Below are 24,458 nucleotides of genomic sequence, written 5' to 3'. Positions count from 1 at the left end.
GTCCAACCTTACGGTTGGGGGCGGGGGGGCGGCAGGCGAAAATGCCAAGTGGCCTTTATGTATTTTAGGAAACCTCATCCACGAGCGGGGTGAGGTTTCCTAAAGCTTTTACAAATTGAATAAAAACTTTTTTTGAAAATTAAAAACACGTCCCATCTCAGGTGACACAGTCACGTGAGGTGACATGTTTCATTAAATTGTTATCGTGTTCATTTATTTTGTAAAAAAGCGCTTCAATCTCCCTGAGGCAGCAGCTCCACGCCTCAAGGAGATTGAAGCGCTCTTTCACGCGCATGCGCGCTGGACCCGACTCCCCCCCACCCCACACAGGTCGCGCTCAGCGTTATCGCTCGCTCGCGGGTGGCGGTTTGCTCCGCGACTGCCCCCGCCCACTCCCGCTGGGCCTGCCCGACGAATGGAAAATCCTGACCCTAAAGCACAGCAGAGACAAGAACCAGCCAGCAGCTGTCGAGACTAAAAGAAGGGAAGCACTGAATGGGTGACAATAAACAGTACATATTTTAAATAGCAAATTTCTATATGTACACAAATCGCAAACAAAAGAGAAAACATTGAAGATGTTGGGGGGGGTGGGGGGGAAATATTATTCCGGCTGCACTGTTTCAAACTGAGCACGCGAGTTTCTCCATTGATATCATTGAGGAGATCCGCATGGGGGCTGCAGAGGGAGTAGCCTGTGGGAGCCCCGGGGAATCCATGCAGCCTGGGTAGCATTGCTCTTAAGGCAGTGTTAGGATCATTCATTTTTCCGCCTTTATGCCTGCGCTTGATATGTTGAAAGTTTGTGCTCACAAGCAGTTAGATCAGAAAAAAAAATGAATACTACAAGCAAAACACAGGGGTCATTGTGTTCTGGAGAAAGAGTCTGATCAGGATGTGAAAATGCCATGCTCACAGACCCAGTGTGATTTTTGTTTAAAGTATGTATATTTACAGGAGCACACACTGAAACAGATACACCCGAGTTAAAAAAGCGCATCCAATCAGAAGTACGAGTATCAATGTATTTTATCCATGAAGAGCGATTCTGGCTGAATGCACTTAACGTAGTGATTTTGTGTGGATATTTGAACGCCTGACTTAATTTTTTTTAGGTCGAATGTCTTTAAATACCGGCTAACTGTACTCAGCCACTTGTACACCTGCTATTTTGTATTTGTAACCACTGTGTAACTTTGTAACATGATTTAACTAGATTATTGAAAATGCAATAAAATAATTTAACAAACTTGAGCTGAGAAAAGACTGCAGATTATGCACAGCAACTGTGAGTAAAATGGTCACAATGTAACCCTGCTGATATAGGGCAATGTATAGGACCATGACCCTGTTTTAATTTTAAGACACTAGAGCAACATTGGGTAAATATTTTTCACTAATTCTAAAGTTCCCAAGTTAGTGGCTTAAAATTTCTATGAATGTAAATTATTTTACACTTATAAGGATGTGATTGGTTGGTTCTCTTATTTTTCCTAGTTCTGAGCTCCTCTGTTTCTTACCTTTGAACAGCCATTTTCTTCTAGAACCATCCATGCTCCACAGTAATGTCTCTGATCGGTCAGAGAACTGGAGCAATTCCCCCATTGACACAGCAACACACAATAGTATCAGCCAGAGCTTGGCTTCTTTTTCTTGTTATTATGTTTGGACATAAACTGAAATGGAAAGAAGTGCTGGAAAGAAAGAAAATCATTCAGCTCCTCATGCCTATTCAATCCTTCTAGTCTGGGAACTATTGACTCCATGGCTTTTCTCTGGACTGAAGGGTCCATGACTTTTAAGAGGAGAAAACCAGCTTGCATTGCATAATGCAATAGGAAGACACCTTTACAATGGACTGTGAACAATATGCTCCATTACGAATTCCATTCAACCCACTTATTCTCCTGCAAAGTTTCACAGGGTTTGTTATTTTCCAAATCAAAGCAAATCTTCAGGGCAGTCATCCAGCATTAATCCAATTGCTTTTCTTGACATTATAGGGGCAATGGCCCCCAGACTGCACCCACTACTATGGGTCCCCTGGGGACAGCAGATGCAGTTAGTGGAGTGCACAAGAGGAACCTACTTGGTTTTCCCCCATCTTAAAATAATCCATAGTTTGAACAGCGCAGGAAGCATTATTATTCCCAACACCAGTCAGTTTCTGCAACTTTACGAACTATACTAAATATCGCTGGTGCTCTTCTTCTGAACTTCACTCTTTTGTTCTTTTCTAAGCTTCAACTATTCCACCCTGCATGCACTTCCTGCTCTCCACATCCTTACAGTCTCCTGTTCCAACGTATTTTTTTCAAGTCCCTTATAACTGTGAAACTTGATCTTCCTTTTCCAATTTCCATCCTTTTTAAAACCCAAGCTTGGCAAAACTTTGTTGCTGATTTTAGATTTACCTTGTTCTCTGACTTTTTTTTGACCTTGCCACTGTCCTGCACCAGGGTCCTTGGGTCCTTCAGCTTGCTTTTTAATTAAAGAAACCTGTGCTTATTCTTAGCACTCTCCATGCTGCTCTTAACCCAAGATTCAAATGGCTCTTTTTGATGTTGTCAATCATTGCGCTATTTACCCTAATATCCATATTGTACCCCATGGCACCAGCGGAGAAAAACCTTTCTAATCTGAATTGGTATTGCCCAATCCATTTCAAAGAGTTATGGAGCTATCTGATCTGCAGGATAAAGCTGAGTCTGATCCAAGTGTAACAGACCTTAGTGTGCTTTCAACTGCACAGAGTGCGATGGGGTGAGCACTGTAAGTAATTGTTTTTACAGGTAGCGGGAAATCTGAATTAGAATCTGAAGCTCTCTATCATCTCAATGTTCAGCTCTGGAATACGTCTCAGATCCTTACCTTTATAGAAGGATGAGGCTCTGCTGTAGGGCTTTTTGAAGCACGTGTTTTCCTCTCCTAGCAATCCGTTTTTGTACTAGTTACAATCTGCAGCTGAGATCACTGATACCAGGCCACAGCCAATACAACTCTAAAACTGTGTCCTGGGAGTTAAGTGATGCTGCCATGGCTGACCCAACCTTCTCAAGGTCAAAGATGGTGGAAAGACAAAAAGTGCACTTAATGGAGGTCCACCCTCAGTAATAACTCTAAGTCAAGATGACGTATGGGGAATTGACTGAGTGATGCTTGGGTCGATCAGTGTCAGAGTTGTGTTAATGAGCAGAGTTAAATCACAAGGATGTTTAGAAGTGTTTTTAGCTAATTATAGTATCTGTTGATGTAATTCTGCTCGTTCCCACTGTCAAGTTCAGGAACTCCTTCTATTGGTCTTGTTGTCCCCTCAGGTTGTTGGATTTGGGGAGAGGAGGAATCTAGATGAGGTCAGTGTAACGTTTTCACTTTGTTGATCTGTGCAAGGATTGCAATCATGGCCAGGATTTTCAGCTTGGCAAGTGGGGGCGGGGCCTGCTCGCCAATGCGTAAAATGACAGGGTGATGTCGGGCGTGCATCCCGACGTCACCGCACGTCATTTAGATTTTCAGTACGGTGACGAACTGTCAAAGGCCTATTAAGGCCATTTCAAAACTAATTAAACCAATAAACTGAGCTGCCTGTTCAACCCAGGTGGCCTTTGCATTTTTCATGGAACCTCATCCGCGGGTGGGATGAGGTTTCATGAAGTGTTTATAAATTGAATAAAATTTTTTCTCATGAGGGGACGTGTCTTAAAATTTTTTCTTTTCTGTATTTAGCTTTTTAAAACTTAAACTAATTAGAGGTGCCTCAGGGAGATTTCTGTGCCCTTTCGTGCGCATGTGTAAAGGAGTGCAGGCCCCGATACAGGGAACCACCACCACCCCCCCCCGCCCCACCCACAGGGAGTGATCAGCGCTTCCGGGTGCACGTTATGCTGGGTGGGCCTTAATTGGCCCGCCCACGTAAAATGGTGGTGCAGACGGGGGCACTGATCGGGTCCGTGCCCACCCCCGCACAACCCCCACCCCCCAACCCCCCCCCAAACGGGGGGAAAATTCTCCCCCATGTTTTGGTAAGTTATGATAATATTTCAATTTGAATTATAACATTGCCAAATGTGTTGCTAAGCACATTTGGAAAGTATGCCAAGAATTTTCCATATAAGGTAACAATCATTTATCATGGCTATGATTACACCCTGAACAGAACAGTTTGTCAAATTAATAAGAGGAATTTGGGCTTTAATGAATGAACAAAAATTAGAGAGTAGTAGAAACTTGTCACTTAAATGGAAGTAGACAAGAAGGTACAAATTACATTGCACAGTGGACCTGCTTGTATGAAAAAAGCTCTGCTAACTTAACAAAGGCATTAATAGGGACATAGGAGCAGGTGTAGGCCATTCAGCCCCTCGAGCTTGCTCCACCATTCAACTAGATCACAGCTGATCTTCAACTTCAAAGCCATTTTCCTACACTATCACCTTATCCCTTGATATTTTAATATGTAGAAATTTATCGATCTCTGTCTTGAACATACTCAATGACTGAGCCTGCATAGTCTGCTGGGGTAAAGAATTCCAAAGATTCTCCACCCTCTGAGTGAAAAAATTCCTCCTCATCTAAGTCCTAAATGGCCTACCTCTTATTTTGTGTTCCCTGGTTCTAGACCCTCCAGCCAGGGGAAACATCCTTTCTGCATCTACCCTGTCAAGCCCTGTAAGAATTTTGTATGTTTCAGTGAGATCACCATTCATTCTTCTAAACTCCAGTGAATATAGGCCTAGTCTCCTCAACCTCTCCTCATAGGATAATCCCACCATCCCATGAATCAGTCTGGTGAACCTTTGCTGCATTCCCTATACGCCAAGTACATCCAGGTAATGAGACCAAAACTGTGCACAATACTCCAGGTGCGGGCTCACAAAGGCTCTATACAACTGCAGCAAGACTTCCTTACTCCTGAGCTCAAATCAATAAAGGCCAACATACCATTTGCCTTCCTACTTGCTTGCTGCACCTACATGTTTACTTTCAGTGAGTTATGAATAAGGATACTTATCTCCCTTTGGACATCAGCACTTGATAATCTCTCACCATTTAAGAAATACTCTCTGGCCTGAATCTTCTGGTTGATATGCTGGAGCGGGCCCCGCTCACCGATGTGTAAAATGATGCGTGGTGATGTCGGGCGTGCGTCCCGATGTCACCTCACGTCATTCAGAACTTCAGTTCGGCGGGTGCACACCAGAGTTGGCTGTGCATGAACTGTCAAAGGCCTATTAAGGCCATTTAAATCTCAATTAAAATAATTAACAGGGCTACCTGTCCAACCTTAAGGTTGGCGGGCAGGTGAAGAGCCCAGGCGGACTTCGCATTTTTCATGGAACCTCATCTACGGGCAGGGTGAGGTTTCATGAAGGTTTTTAAACTTTAATAACATTCTTTAATAAAATTCATAGACATGTCCCAGCTCATGTGACACTGTCACATGAGGGGGCATGTCCGAATAATTCTTCAAAATCTTTTATTCACTTTTTCACAATGAAATTAAATTCCCTGAGGCAGCTCCGTGCATCAGGGAGATTTCTGCGCTCTTTTGTGCGCATGTGACTCAGCCTCCTCCCCCAGATCGCATGGGGAGCACTCAGCACTTCCGGGTGCGCGCCACTCTGGGTGAGCCATAATTGGCCCACCCATGTAAAATGGCGGCGCCCGTTCAGCCCCCCTGACGGGGAGAAAATTCTTCCCTCTATTTCTGTTTTTACTGCAGAAGAGGGTAATATTTCCACCTTATATTCCATCTGCCATGTTCTTGCCGACTCACTTAGCCTTCCTGAATCCCCTTGAAGCCTCTTTTCATCCTCCTCATAACTCATATTCCTGCTAAGTTTTGTGTCATCAGCAAACTTGAAAATATTACAAGTGGTCCCACATCCAAATTATTTATATAGAGTGTGAATGGCTGGAGCCCAAGTACTGACCCTGCGGTATCCCACTAGGTACAGTCTGCCAACCTGAGAATGACCCTTTTATTCCTATTCTCTGTTTTTGGCAAGACCAATCTTCAATCCATGCCAGTATATTACCCCCAATCCCATGTCCTCTAATTTTGTTTACTAACCTCTTGTGTGGGACCGTATCAAAAGCCTTTTGAAAATCCAAATACACCACATCCACTTGTTCTCCCTTATCTACTCTGCTAGTCACATCCTCAAAAACTCTAACAGGCTTGTCAAATATGATTTCAAATGCATTTAAATAAATAGGTTCATGTTTTTGTTAACATAAATGAAGGAATTCCATCCAACTGTGCAAACATGCTCATTTATTAATGTCTGTCAGCACAGTTTCAATCTCACATTTGGTGATGATCATAGCTAATTGACCCGATTTATTTATTTAAATATGGCTGGAGGGCTGCTGATTTCAGCACCCACCCACCCCGTGTCTTTTCGGGGTGAGCTTGGGGGTAGGCGGGAAGGTGGTGGGGTTGGCACCCGCCCTATTTTACGTGCCCCCCTGCCGAAAACACGCCCAGTGGGGGCATGTAAAATGCAGCCAAGGGAAGCTGATTAAATATAATTTGTAACAAGGGAAATAGGATCTTGACCTTTGTCTCTGAATTTCATGTCACTTGTGATGCAGACATGTAGTAAATGATGTGGTACATAGGCTAATTAAGCCATATAGAATAGAAGATTTGATATTTGGTCTGTATGGCATCAGCTGCATCCAGCTTACACATCAGCTGGAGGACCACAGTTGGCTTCAATGTTTCTGGGTTAGATAGGGAGGTGAAAAATAAGCTAAGGTTCTGTGTGTGTGTGTGTGTGTGTGTGTGATATGAAACACCCCTTGATCAAATACTACCTTGTTCCATATTTTACGATCGTAATGCCAATAACCCATTCATTATAAGACCATAAGACATAGTAGCAGAAATGAGGCCATTCGGCCCATCGAGTCTGCTCCGCCATTCAATCATGGCTGATGAGTTTCTCAACCCCATTCTCCCGCCTTCTCCCCTTAACCTTTGATCCCCTTACCAATCAAGAACCTATCTATCTCGGTCTTAAATACACTCAATGACCTGGCCTCCACAGTCTTCTGCGGCAATGAATTCCATAGATTCACCACTCTCTGGCTATTGAAGTTTCTCCTCATCTCTGTTCCAAAAGGTCTTCCCTTTACTCTGAGGCGGTGCCCTCGGGTCCTAGTCTCTCTTACTAATGGAAACATCTTCCCCACGTACACTCTATCCAGGCCTTTCAGTATTCTGTAAGTTTCAATCAGATCCCCCCTCATCCTTCTAAACTCCATCAAGTATAGACCCAGAGTCCTCAAACGTTCCTCATATGTTAAGCCTGGGATCGTTCTCGTAAATCTCCTCTGGACCCTCTCCAAGGCCAGCACATCCTTCCTGAGATACGGGGCCCAAAATTGCTCACAATATTCTAAATGTGGTCTGATCAGAGCCTTATAAAGCCTCAGCAGCACATCCCTGCTTTTATATTCTAGTCCTCTCGAAATAGATGCCAACATTGCATTTGCCTTCCTAACTACTGACTCAACCTGCAAGTTAACCTTAAGAGAATCCTGGACTAGGACTCCCAAGTCCCTTTGCACTCCAGGTTTCTGAATTCTCTCCCCATTTAGAAATTATCAATGAATTACTGCTGGTGGGTAGGAGACAATGAGTGTTACATGCTTGATTGACAATCTTGTATTTTTTTCTGACATTTATCTATATTTGTATGTTGGTTTCAATGTTAGAATTGGGAAACACAGACCTTACTGTTTATATGGAAATAAACCATGGACAAGGCCATTTGGCTCAGTCAGTCCATGTCAGTGATTATGCTTCGTGCAAGCAAACAGCTCTAAGTGTATGTATCCAACCAGCTCCCACATACCTTTATTCCCAGTTCCTTTATCCACCTGTTCAACTGAACCTTGAATGTTGATACAATTTCTGCCTCAACCACTAATCCTGTTAGTGAATTCCACCATCTCACAAATCTGTGTAAAGAAGTTTCTCATGCACTCTCCTCCAAATTTTCTACATTTAATCATTTAACTATGACCCCTCATTCTAGACTCTACAACTATTGGAAACCATTAGGTTCTATCTACCCTTTCAGAATTTTTAGCACCCCACTATATCACCTGATAATTTGTGCTGCTCTAACAAAGAAAGTCTTAAATTTCAAATATTCAAATTTTATTTCCTCTGTTTAGACACTTGTATGAAGAATGCCTACTTGGGTGAGCAATGTGGGGGGGTGCATTTTAACCCCAGAACTGGTGGGTTCGGGTTGAATGAGATGTAAAAATGTTAAAAATCTGATTCCCAACTCCAACCTGTGCACTTTCCATTTTAAGTGGTATGTGGCAACCAACCCTCATCCACGAGGCTGGTTGTCCATTTCAATATTAGAAGAAGGTTGCCTGCCTCATGTTTAAACGTCATTTTAAATTTAACCCTAGCCAGACAGAGATCCCATGTCTAGGGAAACCTGATTGCTGCAGAGGGGTAAGAACTGCTGGATCCAAGAGGTAAGTGCCTTTCCACTTACCTGCTAGATCCAGCTTATCTACTTCACCTAACCCCATGATCAGACCTCCCTCCTGCTCATTACCGGTTGCCCTGATCTGCTTTCTAGCCTCCGATTTTCCTCAATCTCTGATTTTCCCCCTGGTCTCCAATTATTTCCACCCCTCCTTTCCCAGTCATTAATTTTACCGGGTAAAGTTGCCAATGAGCATTTAAGTGGTGGTTTGTCACACTGATGAAACAAAAACATGTTAATGCTATGCCTGCTCCATGTAGATGCACTGAAGATTGTACCTTGGAATCTGGGCTGAGGTACTAAATAACTACTTTGCATCTGTCTTTACCAAGGAAGAAGCCAAAGTCATAGAGAAAGTGGAGGTAGTTGAGATATTGGATGGCTAAAAATTGAAGAAGAAGAGGTATTAGAAAGGCTGGCTGTACTTAAAATTGATAAATCACCGAGACTGGATGAAATACATCTAAGGATGCAAAGGAAAGCAAGAATGAAAATTGCAGAGGTACTGCCATAATCTTTCACTCTTCCTTAGATATGGGTGTGCTGCCAGAGGATTAGAGAATTGCACATGTTACACTCTTGATCAGAAAAGGGTATAGGGATAAACCCAGCAATTACAGTTTAACATTGATGGTGGGAAAGCTTTTAGAGACAATAATCTGGGACAAAATTTACAGTCACTTGGACAAGTGCGGATTAATTAGTGAAAGGCAGCATGGATTTGTTAAAGGCAAATCAAAACATGCTTTAACAGTCAAGTTTTGAATAGTTAACAGAGAGGGTTAATAAGGACAAAATGGTTGATAAGGTCTATATGGACTTCCGACAGGTGCTTGATTAAGTGCCACTTAATTGACTTGTCAGCAAAGTTGAAGCCCATGAAATGAATAAGATAGTGGCAGCATGGGTATAAAGTTGGGTGAGTGACAGGAAACAAAGACTCTTGGTGAATGTTTGTTTTTGGACTAGAGGAAGGTATATAGTGGGGTGTTTAGGGTTACCAGGATCACTGTTTTCTTGATATATTTTAATGATCTAGACCTTGGTGTAAAGGGCACAATTTCAAAATTTGCAGATGACACAAACCTGGAAGCTTTGTGAACTGTGAGGAGGATAATGATAGATTTTAAGAGTATGTAGATAGGCTGGTGGAATGGGCAAACATGCGGCAAATGAAATTCAATGCAGAGAAGTGTGAAGTGGTTGATTTCAGTAGGAAGAAAGAGGAGTGGCAAGATAAAATTAAGGACACAGTTCTAAAGTGGGTGCAGGAACAAATCATGTGCACAATCATTGAAGTTGGCAGGATGGGTTGGGAAAGTGGTCAAAAAGGCAGACAGGACCCTGGGCTTTTTAAATAGAGGCATAAGGCAGAAAAGTGAGGAAGTTATGATAAACCTTTATAAAACCCTGATTCGGCCTTAACTCGAGTGGTGTGTTCAACTATGGGCACCACACTTTAGGAAGGCTGTGAGAGGGTGCAGGAAAGATTTAATGTTTTAAGAGCTTCAGTTACATAGATAGATTAGACAAGCTGGGCTTGTTCTCCCTACAGCAGAAAAGGTTGAGAGGAGATTAGATAGAAGTGTTCAAAATCATGAGGGATCTAGAAGTGGTTAGAGAAAAACTGTTCCCATTTACAGAAGGGTCAAGAGCCAGAGGAGACTGATTTAATAGCAAATAGACCAAAATCGACATGAGGAAAATCTTCTGAAGTGGTTAAGATCTGGAATTCACTGCCTGAGAGTGTGCAGGAGGCAGATTGGGGCTTTCAAAAGGGAATTGGATGAACACCTGAAGAGAAAAAATTTGCAGGGCTATGGGGAAAGCATATTGGAGAGTGACTCACTAAGTTGCTCTTGAAGAGGGCCAGCATGGACACAATAGGCTGAATGGTCTCCTTCTGTGCTGTAATCATTCTATGATTCTAATCATTGTGAGCAATGTACGTAGCCAGAGATTTACGCTTATTTGAGATAAGTTACGCGAGGCTACAGAAATTGGTTTATTCTGCCGCTGTCATTTAATTAATAAGACACAGCTGTCTTCTTATATTTCAAATAGCATAATGGAAAAAACATACATGTGTATGTGGGTGCAAAAACTGTCTGCAGCAGAGTCAAGTAGTTAGGAGGATTCAATAAATACTTTCATCCTAATCTAATTTAGGGATTCTGTTTGGTGCCTCGAAGCTGTGTCTATGGACATATTCAGTTTTAGTTTTGGGCAGAATGCTGGGTCTGCTCTATGTTACTATAAAACTGTCACAGCAACGCAACTTGTTTGGACATTAGTCTTTACATTCACCCTTGAGGCACATAACATACTTTAATCTATTTGCTTTACCTAGAAGGACGAAGATCTTAACAGCCAATTCATGGTTAGACATGCCAGATGATGTTTATATGAACTGCAGACTGAATATTTGAGGAAACAAGGGACAAATTAGGAATTTCAAATGGTTGTAATGAGAGATAACTGTCCAATTATGCACTAAATTAATCACTGAATGTTTCACCATAGAACTGCAACTAGAGATATACATTTCCTAGTTAGGTTGAGAGGGACATTTTTTCATCTACTCATGCCTCAATGGGAAAGTGCATCTTTGGTGCAACATTGAATTGTGCAGAGCAGGAATGGTCTAAAGTCCCTGTTGTGTGTCGAATTAGCTAATCTCAGTCAGAATGGTCCTGGCAGAAAAGGATAACACTTAAAAAGACTAACAATCAATTGCGCCTCTGCTTCTTAAGATGGAGAAGAAAAAAAATCAGGCAGTGATTCTGTTACTGACCATTAAAATGTCCCACACAAAGAGAATCACAGTTGAAGTCCAGTGATGGTTGGTATGAGGGCAACAACATCAAGGAAAAATTCTGATCTTCCTTCAGTAGTGCCATGGAATCATTACTGCCTATCTTAACCCCCAAAATCAGCAAGATAAGATCATGGATTAAACAGCTCATCTGGGGGACAGAATCTCCGGCAGTACTTTCCCGGAAAATTGACCTCAATAAAGAGCTCAAATTCGTGAATGTGGCTTGAACCCATAACTTTCTGACCGAGAGGTGAGAATGCTATAAACTAAACCAAGCTGACATTGCTACCTCCACAAAATGGCGATGATTATCTATTAAAGTATATTGCAAATAGTCAAAAAAAAAAATAGTTATGTTCCTGGTGGCTTCATGGGTATGTTTGTGAGCTGAAACAGAATTGCATCTGTCTGTCTGAGTACCAAACCATTGCACTTGTCACTAGAAGCCCATGGAAGTGCAAAATAAAATTAGCTTTAATCACACCATTTAAACTTGTAGCGAGGATGGAGATGGATGATTTAGCAGTAAACATCTGCTGAATTTAAATTTTAAATAGAATAAAAATTCTGCTGTGTTGAAGATCAAAGTGTACAGCACTGTCATTCATTCTTCATTGCTCCCCTAGAAACCTTGAGCAATTTGCTCTTAATGAGCAGTGATTTTGTTTTACGTCGATTTAGGATTACATTTATATCAGCAGACCCCTGTTGACCTGACTGGGCCCTGGGTAGATAATAAAAAGGGATTAGAGATAAGAAATGAATTATGGGGAATGTGCACCAATCTGATTTGCCATACATTTATATGATACATAGGAGTTGCTGGATGAAGAAAAGACCAAGATCCATCTACTATTCTAGTAGTAATCCTTCCTTTGTACCGGACAGAAACTGGGTGGCAGTAAAATATTATCTACCTTTCCTTGAACTTAAACTTTGTATTCAGAAGTTCACATTGTATTCAGTGCCCTACCTGCCCCACCTTTGGCAAAGCCCAATCCAAATTCCCTCCATTAGACATTCCAAATAGAGTGGAGCACCCACAGGATTTAGTCTGTTCCAATTTCCATCTGGAGTGGAACTCCTACTGGATTCAGTCTGTTGTACGTTCCTTATGGAGCTTACAATGGATTTACTGTATTACACATTCTACATTGTATGAAGCCTATACTGGGTTAATTCAGTCAAATTGCAATGGGGTGAAGCCCAGAAATGATCTGTGGTGTTACACATTCTTTATAGAGTGGGGCGTGCACTGGATTCATTCTGTCACACATTCAATATGGAGTACAGAATATACTGCATTTATGTGTTACACATTGGATTAATGTGACATATTCCATATGGTTTGGCGTCCACACTGGAATTAGTTTGTTGCATACTGCACTCCTATCATGACACACATTATCCAATGTCATTCTATTATTAATTGTGTGTCCTACTGCCTCTTCTGGTAGGAGCAGCAATTTTCCACTGTATAGGCAATGCCTCCATGTTGGAAAACCAAATGTTTGAAGGCCCAAACCTAAAGCAAATTTGTGACATTTCAATTTATCAACTTGGCTGAATTCTGGTCACAAATCCAATGATCCTGCTCTTGTGGTCTCTATCTTGTGCATGTCAGCTGTTATAGTTGGAAGAGTAAAAAGCTATTTTTGCCCTACTCGTCACTAAGTTGTGTACTAAGCTGAAAGCTCTTATCTGAACATGTTTTTCCATTGTAAAGGAATACTAGTCAGGAGAAAGAAAATTGTTTTTACTAGCAATCTAAGTCCAACTGATGTGGCAGGAACTTACATTTCTGTTCACACTGATGACTTGACATTTAAGCTTGCAAATGTGAAGTTTTTGAATTAAATTTGTCATGGGGTATGGCAGCATAGTCGTTATGTAATAATCCAGAGGCCTAGACTAAAGATCCAGAGCCACGAGTTCAAATCCCACCATGGCAACAAGGGGAATTTAAATTTAAGTAAATCTGGTAACAGTAATGGTGACCATGTGATTCCCAGATTGTTGAAAAACCCATCTGTCCACAAATGCACCTTTAGGGAAGAAAAGCTGCCAGCCTAGCCTATGTGACTCCCGACCCACAGCAACATAGTTGACTATTAACTGCCCTCTGAAATGGCCTAGCATATCAAAACTGCCATAAGGGCAATTAGGGATTGGTACTAAATGTTGGCCCACATAATGCCCACATCCCATATGTTTGAATAAATAAAAAATGGCAAATTAACTCCACTGGCAGGAGGGTCAGTAACTAGAGCACACAAATTTACATAATTAGCAATTAAGAGCCAGAGGAAAGATGAGGTGAATTTCATTTGTGCAGCACATTGATATGATGTGGAACACACTGTTTGAAAGGATGGTGGAAGCTATTCAGTAATAACTTTCAAAAGGCAATTAGATATGTACTTGAAAAGATATAACATATATAGGGCAATGGGGAAAGAGCAGGGAAGTGGGACCTGATGCATAGCTCTTTCAATGAGCAGCACAGACATGATGAACCAAATGGCCTCCTTCTGTAAAATTTGAATCTATAATGTTGTTAGTGATATGGAAGAGAAAGCCCCAGCAAATATACAGACAAAAAAACAGACAAAAAGTAACAGTAAGGGGTAATATACAGACCACCAGAACTGACTGCTGTTGTGTGTCTCTGTTAGAGCAGAATCAGCTTGTAAAACGGTTAAGAACGTTATATGAAACTTCGAAAGCATAGGGGTAGCTGCTTCTGCACGTTTGCTTTAAGTTTTCAATATATGAAATTAGTTTCTTAATTTGCTTTAGATTGCCAGTAACATTGTTGTTTTGATTCCTCTGATCTAGTTTAAACATGTCAACCTTGGACTGAATGGTTTTACAAAGTGGGATATATGACAACATGAGCATTTCAATTCACCAAATCTCAATGTACAAGGCAGCATCCATACCAGTGTAAGGAGATACAGAGCCCAACCCTCCCTCCCTCCCTCCCTGCACTATCTAAGGATAAGTCTATATATGGTTAAAGTTAAAACTGACAAAAGAAGCTGTAAAATGCAGCAATCAAAATACTCTCTCGCCCTCTTTCTGTTCTCAGCCCCCTTTTGAAGGATGAATCGGTCTCAGCATTTTTAACCAGATCCTAGGAGTCTATTTATAAACCTGTTGGTACAAGTGCAAATAGCTGTCTTTAAAGGCGCTCATGCACTGATCGCAACTAGCAAAGAGGACACTGTCTAAACAGCAATAGAACTAAGATTCAAGGCATTGAGAACATTTCAAACCTGTGCTTGCTGGAACGATTTCAACCTCTTCTTGAATCGTGATGGCAAAACAAAATCACATCCACGGGCGAGGAAAGCAAACTCCCCTCGTAAGTCGGGGTCCCTCCGCAGAGAAGTTTCCTTGATCATCATCTTGAAAAGCCTTGTTCAGCAATGCTTCTGTGTGTTTGTGTGTGTGTCCTTTTGTAACGTGGTAAATATAGACTGAAAAGCACTCAGGGTCCCAGTTTACAGAGAGGAGTGAGATTATCCTTCTTGAAAGACCACACTGTTTCCTGTATTCTCACAGACTGACAATGTCCATGCATTGTACCTCACCACCGAGGTCAGAGTCCAGTATTGACATTCACTCTAGTCTTGACTCTCAACGTTTAACTGCTGTGTTGTACCCAGCAACATGCTCTGCAATGCGATCTGTTTGATCGAAAGGCTCCACGACAATTGATCTGTCCAGGACTGTCCAGTGCATTGTGGGAAAGGAAGAACCCTCTACCAGAAGAGCTAAAGTTAGCACTGGCTGAAGAAGATCCGAGAATAGTCTTACCTGCTATGACGCTGTTTACACTAATAGTCTCTTAACTTAAAATGTGAGGCACAGACTTCAAGAAATCACATGGCTTTTTCAGAATGCAAAAAAAAGACTAATCACTGCCCAAGAAGGCATGTGGAACAAATCATTACACAGAGCAGAAGCAGGAAAAGAAAATAATTTTCCAATAAGTAAATCAAAGAAAAAGTTATGGAAAAATTGTCAGGGTTGTTTTTCAGTCATAGATTTGACCAGGTGAATTTGATTTCATAGATGTCCTTTTACAGATAGTTGGTTCACTGTAGGAGACTAACATCCTAACGCACCCTGTCTTCCCCCTCCCTCTCTCTTTTGCTCTGCTTCATCCCCAGCCCAGTGTATAAATAACTTCCACACTTGCTGTTGGCACAGTATCCTGACATTTCAGTTCAACTGCAGTCCCAGATTACTCCACCAATCAACAGCAGCTGTTTGGAGAATATCAAACACATCAAGATTCCTAACACCAACGTGTTTGGCCCCAGCCATATCCCTCCATCCCCTTCTGCCTCTGCGAGCAGCTTTGTGATATGGAAGCCTGTACATTTGATCTTGGCTTTTAGAGATATTCACGTAAAGATGAGCTGTAATCTGTTTCCAACACACAGGGATAGACATTCAACTGAGTGCTGTGATGTTGTACTCAATGGAAATTAAAAAGCAGGCAGTTTTTGCAATCAGGGGCTGATCCGTAAGGCCAGCTTTACTCCACTGCGCCAAGTTGAAAGTGTTTTCCTGGATGTTATGCAGACTGCATTCAACAGGTACTTGTCCAACTCCTTTCAATCATGCTTTTCCAAAGATTATTTTAGCATTGGCTTTTCCGTGCTCCATTTTCAGTTTGAATTACAATGTTCCTGAATAATTTCAAGAAACTGATCTGCTTCCATAACTATTTCTTTACCACTTTGTGATGGGCCCAGTTTACTCGACAGCCACCACTCTGGGCTGAACTTGGCAATGGATTTAATTTCTGAATCAATGTGCTGTGATGTACGCACTCAGGCATCACAATATCACCAAGACTCTTACAAAGTAGGAATAACTGGCATGATTCGGGAGTCAGAGGCAGATAATCAGTTACCCAAAGAATCTCTAGCATGGGCTTTGGACTTGCTGACATCCAGTGGTGCTGGGAGACCCCACTCCACCCCCATTACTTCTTAAATATAACTGCATGTACACAATGAGTCAAAGTTATGCAGCCGTGATGCAAATTTACTAGAATGGTACCAGAGATGGGGGACTTCCGTTTTATGAAGAACCCAGAGAAGCTGGAATTGATTTTAGAGCAGAGAAGGTTAAAGGGAGAGTTAAAAATTATAAGGGTTTTGATAGCATAAATAAGGAGATGCTGGCAGCAAAATTCAACTTCTAGTACTTGGTTTTTTAGCGCTACGTGTATTGATTTGCCTCCAAAATGGTATCTGCAGCATGCGCACACTCTTCTGGTGCTAGCTTTGAAAAATGCCATTTTGGTGAAGGCATTAGCAAGTGCACGCAGGGAGTTAAAGAATTTCATGGGCAGTATCTCCTTATCCACTACATCAAAACCTTTCATAATTTCAACACCATTATTAAATCTTCTCTTAACTGTTCTATTCTAGACAGCCAGGTGGTGAAGGATAGAACTGGAGCCAATCTTTAAACACTTTTATAGTTATATTTACAGAGGTACACATCACAAAGATGCACCACCTCACCTAGCCACCACACTTTCAGACTGTTCCTATTTATAGGAGTAAAAATTAATTATTTTGATCCCAGCTGATGTTACTACTGGACAAGTCAGATCCCAGGGAGGAATCTGGTTTGATAGATCCTAACTTTATTTTTTATTTAGAAACATGGAGGGCAGCTACTGAACAGAGCCACAGGAGTCAGCTGAAAAACTTTTAACAAAAGAATAAAACATTTATTAAACAAGAAACGATGAACTATATTACAATACTCCTTCACCCACAACTATACCTTTACAGATGTATACAGATTTGTAGGGATAACACAAGTTACAAAAGCTAACTTATACTCTAATGTTCACATAGTCCATGTAAACCAATAGGCAACCTGTGGTCAGACACATCACACTCTGAAACAAAGTGACAGATGCCACCCCACACAGATGCTATGATCTCCCATCAATTCCCCCAGATGTTTGTCATGCCATGAGCCAACCAGTCTCACTGAACTCCGTTTTTCACATGGGGGTTTTCAATCTCCACTCTTCAAGAACTCGCTTTGGAATCTTCTCCCAAACAATGCTTTCTCTCAGGTGCCTTCCACAAGGGTCCACCTCCAGAGTTTCGAACCCTCCTTCCGATGTTTCTTCCTCTGGAGTGCCACGTACATTCAAACTTTGCCTTCCATGCATTCTCTCTCAGGTACTCAGCCGTGCCAACAGAACATCACTGCTTCACATGCCCATAGTAAGGAGTCACTAAACTTTGGCTGGCTCCTCGGATCTTCTGGCTTCTTGCAAGCCCACTTTGCCTTGAGTCTGCTTCCTGCAACTTTCTCTCCTTAATTCAGAGCCTTTCCCTCTGTTCCTTACTTTAACTTCACTGAACAGGATCTTGTTCCAGATTCCTGTCCTTGTCCTTTGACTTAACTTCAAGGTCTTCTTGGGGCCTTTCTCTTTTTCCTTTAGGACCTGCTCCCTGCAGTTCCCTCTACCAGTAGACTGCTGACAATTTGGTATCTCCCTTGAAATCTAGAACTCACTCAACATTCACTGTCACTTTAACTTTGGAGCAACTCACCTAAGATTCTTAGACTTATTTTCCTCAGCAATCTGCTAGTATGGCTTGCTAGAGAGAGATTGAAACTGCTTCCTTCAATTTAGAGCATAATCACCAACTGAACACAAACTATTTTCTGTTTCTCTGGGCAGAATTTTACCCTTGATGGGCAGGCAGGCCCGACCGACTTGGTGGCCGGTGGGCAGCTGATCGCTGCTGCCGAAATGGGCCCCGCTGCCATTTTAAGTGGGCAGGCCAATTAAGGCCCGTCCAGCGGGCCGCCCAACGGGAAGCACTATGCGCTTCCTGTGTAGGCGGGGGGGGGGGGTTTCCCCAACTGCCAGCGTGCACTCTTTCGTGCATGCGTGCGAAAGAGCGCACATCTTCCTGAGGCAAAGTGCTGCCTCAGGGAGATCGCTGAAAGGCACTGAAACATTAAAAATAGAAAATTTTAAAAATCATTAACATGTCCCCTTCATATGAAAATGTCACATGAGATGGAACATGTTAACAAAATACACAAAAACTTTATTACAATTGAGGTGTGTAAAAAAATCACTTACCCACCTGCCCGTTGGGCCCGTGCGCCAAGCCAAAGTTCACATGGACCCCTCAAAATCCTGGTTGATTGAAGAGTTAATGGCCTTAACAAGGCCTTTAATTAATGGCGGGCTCGTGTCCCGCTGCATAGCGCATCCGCTGACCGAAACATCGCAATGCCGCGCGCTGACGTCGGGACACTCGTGCGATGTCAGCGCGTGACATTTTAAGCGCTGACGTGCGGACTCTGCCACCTGCACATTAGCCAGAAAATTCTGCCCTCTGTGTCTGTGGGCCCCCTGTTGCTAGGCAACAGCCCAGTTTTTCTACTTCAAGAGTTATAAAATCTCATTACAACACAGGTATACAAACAACCCTGTAGACTTGCAGGTAGCATTCTTTAAGGTGAAACTAGACCAAGTTTCACCCTTTTAACCCACAATAAAACATAAACTTACTTAAATTTAAGCTTAAAACTATAGCTTGTTCCTAATGCCCACAAATACAAATACAACTTACTGAACTATATCTTGTTCCTAACCTGAATCCCCAGTTAATGCCCACTACCTGCATACGATTAAACACAATTAATATACAATTAACATTAAACTTCTCTGCTCCAAAATCAATTCCAGCTTTTCTAGTATCTCAATATAACTGAAGCCCCTATCCCAGGTACCATTCTAGTAAATTTGCATCACAGCTACACAGCTTTGACTGACAAATACAACTGTATGTTCACAATGAAGGAACATTGATTTAATATTAGTGCTGCCATTTTGGAGCTCAACACTCAGCTAACAACTTCCCTTAGCATTGCACAGCTGAACACTCAGCAGCAAGAAGCACTATTAAAAGAGACAATCAGCTACTTTCAGGTTGGTTGCTGATTGATTCCTACTGGCTCTTGGTGCGATTGAAGACATTTTGGATGTTTCTCAGAGTTGTTTAGTGTTGATAAAGTCTATAGGGAGTGATGTAGCACATGCTAGAGGACTTTGTCCGGTCTTCAAAGATTCTACAAAAAAAAAAAAATTCTCCCAGACATGTAGGCATTCCCCTTTGAATACAGCATGACTGGGGGCATGAACAGAAGTGACACAGAGCAGGTCAAGCTGCTGGAAGGAGGAGGAGGAGGAGAGGGGTTTTCAGCAGGATGCCACACCTGGATGCCCAAGGAGCAATTCTCTGAGCTGATCATCAGCAAGAAACAACATGTCAAGTGTGAGATTCACTAAAGCCTTCCTCAAAAAATCTGCCATCTGCTGCAGCCACAACTACAGCCTCAGAGCAAGGTGAAGACTGCATTATCAGTGGCCATGAAAGTAACATTGGCTATGAACTTTTGTGTGTCTAGATCCTTCTAAGCTAGAGCAGGTGATATTTGCAACCTCTTCATGTTTTCCATCCACTGTTGCCTAAGGGAGGTAAATGTATTGAGGAAAACTGAATACATTTCATTCTCTCTTGCCACAGAAAAGCAGGTGGAATGAGCATGCAGCTTTGTGGGGATTGGAGGCTGGTACATGTGCCATTGCCACTTTCCAGGTGTCAAATACAAACTCTGAAATGTACCACAACTGAAAGAGAGTTCACTCCTTCAACATGCAGCTGGTATATAAACACTCACAGTGTTTTAATGCAGGTCAGTGCCTGGAATCTTGGCAGCCATCATGATGTCTTCATGATGTGGCAGGTCTGCTGTGCCATCTGAGCCATCATGACAAACCAACCAGTGGGTGACTATGGGGTGACAAGCACTACCCTTTGGGGTTCATGATTCTGGTGCACAGGCAGCATACATGCAATGAAAGCCATAATGCCACATGAAAAATGATAGCGGAGACTATAGGGATGCTTAAACAATGCTTCCACTGACTTGGCTGCTCTGGAGGAGCCCTGCAGTACTTGACAGGGTGTGTCAAGATTTGTGATAGTCCTACACAAACTGAACAAGTACGTCATCATGAGGGCACAACCCTTGCCACCAGGTGTATGACAACCAGCAGATGAGGACAAGGAAGAGGAAGGGAGGGAGGGGGCCACCAACACAATTCCTTTCAGGCCGGGTTATCCATGATCGACTCATCTGAGTACAACTCCAGTAAATGCAACTCCAATTCGCCATTCAGCAACAATCCCAAACCTTACTTTGCCTCTGTCACTGGCCATCACAGTGTTTGCTTGGTTACAATGCAAAAGTAAAAGCCACCACAAAATAAACATTCCAAATCAAATTTATAAATCAAACCATTCCATACTGCACGCAAATGTCAATTAATCACCTTTGTGCATTCCCTTCCTATCTGTTCTCCAAGTGCTTTTGTCTGTGCTAGTGCTCCCATGCAGACTCTTTCATGCAGGACAAGGTGGAGCATAATTAGAGGCAATTGCAGCAAATGGTGGGGGAAAGGCACAGCGGCAACCAGTGCGTACTCCTTGAGGCTGAGGAAATGCAGCATACAGCATAGAAGGAGGTCATTATGTCCATCGGGCTTGTGCCTTGAAAGAGCTATCCAATTAAAAGAACTAAAGGGGAGATAAGGAAGATTATTTTTTACCAATGAGTTGTTATGATTGGTAATGCAGTGCCTGAAAGGTGGAAGGACCTTTAATAGCAACATTCTAAAGAAAATTGGATAGATAGGTGAGCAGGAAAATAAAAAGGGGCTGTGGTGATAGGGCAAGGGAGCAAGACCATTTGGATAGCTCGTTCGAGGCACAAACCTGATGGACTGAATGGTCTCCTTGTGCTGTCAGATTCTAGGTAAACTGTAGCCTTTATTGTGTCCATGTGTCCATGACATCTTCATCAATCTCTCTTTAGCCCTCACATATCGCTGATCTTGCTTCACCTGCTCCAATATCCTTAAACAGTATAAATTCCATTACATTTCTACTTCTCTTTTGCTCTAAAGAAGAGTCATACGGACTCGAAACAACTCTTTTTTCTCTCCACAGATGCTGCCAGACCTGCTGAGTTTTTCCAGCATTTTCTTATTTTGTTCTGGCCTTTATTACTTGCACTAGCTGCACTGAGTTGTGGTGACATTTCTCCACTTTGTTGAGGCTCACCTTTGTGGTGCCTAATACCAGGGCCATTAAACAAACCAAATTCAATATTTATTTGGTATGATTCCAGAATTTTTAGTCTATGCTTTGAGGATTATCGTCCACAATTCTGTTCATTTTCCTCAGAGAATGAAAATCAGGAACTTTACCAATTACTTTCAGTCAGTTAATTGTATATTAACTTATTAATTGTATGCAGGTGATGCACATTAACTGGACGTTTGTTTGAGCCTCCTATTAATAGACATACATTAAAACTATGGTTGTTGGGTTGGGAGGCGTATGCTTTAAATGTGTAACTCTGTGAATAAATATTAAAGTGTTTAAGGGGCTTCAGTTCACCACTGGCTTTATGTAACATTTTTTATGACTTTATGACACAGCCAGTGTCTTTCTGGTATCTGAATGGAATGACAAAGCCTCTGGTCTTATCCAACAGCTTTGATCTGTTTCTCACATCTCTCGTGTTGAGACTGCATGAGTGGAAATTCAAGTTATCAATAATTGATTTGAAGTCCCTCAACCTTTTGACAGTAAATCAGCCTTTTGCAGCACAGCAGAGAAACAATAATGGTGCAGATGTGCTGTTTGTACACTGTTACCATTACCCACATCAAGACTTAACATCCTACATGTGGCATCCAGCAGTCCTTTCTGGGAAAGATTCCAGGCTAGGCTCAGTATTTGTTGGGAGAGTGTTGGTTGTAGGATGGTGTCTCTCAATGAAGTCTTCAGTATGTTAACAGCAAGTCTTTATTAACCACTTGTAACTATATACATATATGCAGTAAACGGTACAGGCAAGGAGATATCTCCATGTCTAGGTCTTCACACATTTCTGCTCAACACCACACTGACCCTAGGTTGAGGTCATGTGCCTTCTTACATCACTATGTGGACGGTATTGTACTTAGCTCCACATTAACCCTGTATGTACCATACCCTTATACTACACCTCTCCCAAGTCTTTATCCATTGCATATGAAGTTACACTATTTACTTCATGTCTTACATTGTTATCAGTCTCATGCATTTACATTGTTGTGACCACATTATTGCTATTACTACATTATCACTATATTATCACTACCCCATCTTCCCCCTTCAAGCCCTTGAATTTATAGGTTCAGGCAATCTGGAGGCCTTATAGCCCTTCCATACCTCATTCACCATTCTGTGGGAGAAGTGGTAAGCTCTGTTGGTTCGAGTTCTTGCTGTTGAGAGGTTGGACTGGCCTAACATCAGTGGTAGGGAAAATGCTAGAGTCTATTATAAAAGACGTGATAACAGGACACTTAGAACATATCAATGGGATTAGACAAAGTCAACATGGATTTAAGAAAGGGAAATCATGTTTGACAAACCTACTGGAGTTTTTTTGAGGACATAGCTAGCAGAATAGATAAGGGAGAACCAGTGGATGTGGTGTATTTGGATTTTCAGAAAGCTTTCGATAAAGTCCCACATAAGAGGTTAGTGTGCAAAATTAAAGTACATGAGATTGGGGGTAATATATTGGCATGGATTGAGAATTGGTTAACAGACAGAAAATAGGCAGTAGGAATTAATGGGCCTTTTTTGGTGTGGTAGGCGGTGACTCGTGGGATACCTCAGGGATCAGTGCTTGGGCCCCAGCTGTTCACAATATATATCAATGACTTGGATGAGGGAACCAGATGTAATATTTCCAAGTTTGCTGACAACACAAAATTGCTGGGAATGTGAGTGGTGAGGAAGATGTTAAGAGGCTTCAAGGTGACTTAGACAAGTTGAGTGAGTGGGCAAATACATGGCAGATGCAGTATAACGAATAAGTATGAAGTTATCCATTTCAGTAGGAAAAACAGAATGGCAGAGTATTATTTAAATGGTGATAGATTGGGAAATGTTGATGTACAAAGGCACCTGAGTGTCCTTGTACATCAGTCACTGAAAACATGTGCAGCAAACAGTTAAGAAGGCAAATGGTACGCTGGCCTTCATTGCAAGCGGACTTGAATACAGGAGCAAGGATGTCTTATTGCAGCTAAAAAGGGCCTTGGTGAGACTACATCTGGGGTATTGTGTGCAGTTTGATCTCCTTACCTAAGAAAGGATATAATGAGGGAGTGCAGTGAAGGTTTACCAGACTGATTCCTGGGATGGCAGGATTGTTGTATGAGGAGAGATTGGGTTGACTAGGCCTGCTTTCACTGGAGTTTAGATGAATGAGGGGGTTCTCATTGAAATGTACAGAATTCTGACAGGGACGGACAGACTGGTTGCGGGGGTGATGCTCCCTCTGGCTGGGGGTGTCTAGAACAAGGGATCACAGTCTCAGGATACATGGTAGGCCATTTAGGACTGAGCTGAGGAGAAACTTCTTCACTCAGAGGGTGGTGAACCTGTGGAATTCTCTACCACAGAAGGCTATGGAGGCCAAGTCACTGAATATATTTAAGAAAGAAATAGATGGATTTCTAAAGTCATTAAGGAGTATGGGGAGAGAGCAGGAGTATGGCGTTGAGATAGAGGATCAGCCATGATCATATTGAATGGCGGAGCAGGCTCGAAAGGCCGAATGACCTACCCCTGCCCCTGTTTTCTATGTTTCTATTTGGGTATACTTTTATTCTTTTCTTCCATTGCTTCATGTTGAACCGCAGTTGGTCGGTTCGCTGGTTGCTTTGATCAGTGGTTGCTGCTATTCTGAATTGTTTCTTGCAGGGTGGACGAACATTGCATTTGTCTCCTTGGCACTTCTTTCTCTCCTTCCTTCATCGTGTGGGCTGTCGTGATGTATATGGATGCTCATGTTTCAATAATGGAATCTTCATTTACAGCTGTTTCACAATTTTAGCCAATTTTTCAATTGCTTTCTTCTTTCTCAGTTGTTTTGCGAGCTCACGAGTCTGTTCATTCAGCTCGGCAACTACCCTGGCA

The 24,458-nt window shown here is 42.1% G+C and overlaps 1 protein-coding gene across 3 annotated transcripts in view; it reads right to left on the bottom strand.

The window, feature by feature from the left end:
- ppp2r3a (protein phosphatase 2, regulatory subunit B'', alpha) overlaps positions 1-24,458 on the bottom strand; it is a 414,183-nt gene that overhangs the window by 92,208 nt on the left and 297,517 nt on the right. The window contains exon 1 of one of the 3 annotated variants that reach the window (XM_078563606.1): positions 14,619-15,013. The exons of the other annotated variants lie outside the window; for them this stretch is intronic. Within the exon in view, the coding sequence (XP_078419732.1) occupies positions 14,619-14,750 (132 nt within the window). The 5' untranslated portion in view covers positions 14,751-15,013. Of the gene's footprint in view, positions 1-14,618; positions 15,014-24,458 lie in introns of those variants that run through there. 3 annotated transcript variants of the gene reach the window in all.

Source organism: Cetorhinus maximus, chromosome 19 (assembly GCF_964194155.1).
Source record: "Cetorhinus maximus chromosome 19, sCetMax3.hap1.1, whole genome shotgun sequence".
Taxonomy (NCBI): Eukaryota; Metazoa; Chordata; class Chondrichthyes; order Lamniformes; family Cetorhinidae; genus Cetorhinus; species Cetorhinus maximus.
This window is presented reverse-complemented; position numbering and strand designations above follow the sequence as displayed.